Source organism: Rousettus aegyptiacus, unplaced genomic scaffold (assembly GCF_014176215.1).
Source record: "Rousettus aegyptiacus isolate mRouAeg1 unplaced genomic scaffold, mRouAeg1.p scaffold_m13_p_5, whole genome shotgun sequence".
Classification (NCBI taxonomy): domain Eukaryota; kingdom Metazoa; phylum Chordata; class Mammalia; order Chiroptera; family Pteropodidae; genus Rousettus; species Rousettus aegyptiacus.
Genome location: NW_023416308.1, coordinates 111,587,182 through 111,589,329, shown reverse-complemented (window position 1 = coordinate 111,589,329; position 2,148 = coordinate 111,587,182). Strand labels below are relative to the sequence as shown.

Below are 2,148 nucleotides of genomic sequence, written 5' to 3'. Positions count from 1 at the left end.
AATACATTTTCCTTTTGAAAAATGAGAGAATGAGTATAAATTTTTATGATTACTTTTACATCTTAAATCTCATTCTAAGTGAACATCTTAAGAAATTTTATTATACAATGAACAGATATAGAGAAGCCACATTTTAAGACTAGAACTTCTCATGGTTTTTTGAGAAGATAGAAATCAGACCATGAAGAAAATTCACGTTTATTTACTCAAGTCACTTTCTTAACTTCATGAACACTAAAGCCTGGTTTCTACTGACGACGACTTTCTTCAAGGCTTCTTTCACCTCTTTGTTCCTTAGGCTGTAGATTAAGGGATTCAACATGGGAATGATCACTGTGTAGAAGACAGAGGCCATCTTGTCTGTGTCAAGGGAATGGTTAGAACTCGGCTGTAAGTACATAAAGATCAGAGTTCCATAGAATATGGTGACTGCCACCATGTGCGAGCCGCATGTGGAGAAAGCCTTGCGGCGACCCTCAGCCGAGCGCATCCTCAGGATAGCAGAGATAATAAACACGTAGGAGACAAAGACAACCAGAAGGGAGGAAATGAACATGACACCAGCACAGGCAAAGATCCACAGCTGTTTGGAGTGAGTGTCTGAGCAAGTTAACCTGAGAAGAGGCATGTCATCACAGTAGAAGTGATTGATGATATTAGAGTGACAATAGGAGAGGCGAAAGGTGAGGATGGTATGAAATAAGGCAACTAGGAAGCTATAGCTATAGGGGACAGCCACAAGCTGAATGCAGATTCCTGGAGACATTACAACCATATAGAGGAGAGGGTTACAAATGGCCACGTACCGGTCATAGGCCATGGAAGCCAGAAGCAAGCATTCAGCTGTCATGAAGGCAAGGAAACAACCTAATTGAGCAGCACATGCATTAAAGGAGATAATGTTTTGTGTGTACAAGAAGTTTCCCAGCATTTTGGGTGTTATGACAGAAGCATAACCGAAATCGACAAAAGCCAGGTTGCTAAGGAAGAAGTACATAGGTGTTTTGAGTCTTGCATCTGTTCTAATGACTATAATCAAACCCAGGTTGCCTACTACTGTGAAGACATAAATAGATAAGAAAATCACAAAGAGGGGCATCTTTAATTCTTGACGATCTGTCAGACCCACAAGAATAAATTCTGTCACCTGGGTGCAATTGATCTGGGCCATGTATCTTCAGTGTGTCTGGATAAAGAGAGGAAAGTTAAATCCAGCTTAATTAAATTAATCGTAAACCTTCATAATAGTTTTTTTATACCTTAGAATCTTGAAAAACAATTTTATTATTAACATAAGGTATTAATATTAAAATGATTAATAGTATACTTGGAGTCTGGGATGGGAGAAAGGGCAAAAGTAGATATTTTGAAAGAAAGACATTTCTTTCACTCAAATCAATTGCACTAATAAAGAGCTATATGAAGGATCCAGCCCACATTGGTTCTCTGTTCCAAATTCTTGTGTATTACATTATTTAAAATTTAATATTAATTTTTCAAAACTTGAAAACTATTATTTAAAAAACTCTTAACATTAATAACCAAAAGAAACAATGAATCTTCTGCAGTGACATCTCTGACAAACCTGTCATCATGCCTGTGTAATACAAACTCCACATTGCTGCGGTGCTGACAGATACAGTCTATTCTGTTCTCATTTCTATCTGGAGAGAGGTCACCACAGGTTGCTCTACAATTCGTAATTGTATTAATAATGAAAATATTGAAAATGGAGAACTTTATGAAAGACACAGTTTTGAAGGTGTCTATTTATTTTCTATCCTTTCGTGCCCATTTTACAGGTGAGACATAGACCCTTCAGAGAGGTTAAGCCCGTATGGTAAAGCTCAGACAGCTAGTCTGTGTTTTTCTGATGCCACCTACACTTATATTCTCAATATACCCAATGAATTGTGTTCTTGCCTGCCTCAATTTCTCCAGGTGTTTCTCATTATAGCATTTCACACTTATCTTCATATGGAAAGCATCAACTTACCTGTTCAAATGCAATGAATACATGCAAAATTTCAAAACATTTTGCTTACTTAAAATAAAAATGCTGTCTGCTTTTGAATAGATTTATATAAATGTACATCGCTCCTACCTCTTTACCATTTATTTTAAGACACGTAGATGCGGATTATTTTT

At 36.9% G+C, this 2,148-nt stretch overlaps 1 protein-coding gene across 1 annotated transcript; it reads right to left on the bottom strand.

Moving 5' to 3' along the window:
* Positions 1-211: 211 nt before the first annotated feature.
* LOC107499106 (olfactory receptor 1044) lies at positions 212-1,171 on the bottom strand. Its single transcript, XM_016122978.2, has one exon. The coding sequence runs from the start codon at positions 1,169-1,171 to the stop codon at positions 212-214; it is 960 nt and encodes a 319-aa protein (XP_015978464.2).
* Positions 1,172-2,148: the final 977 nt, after the last annotated feature.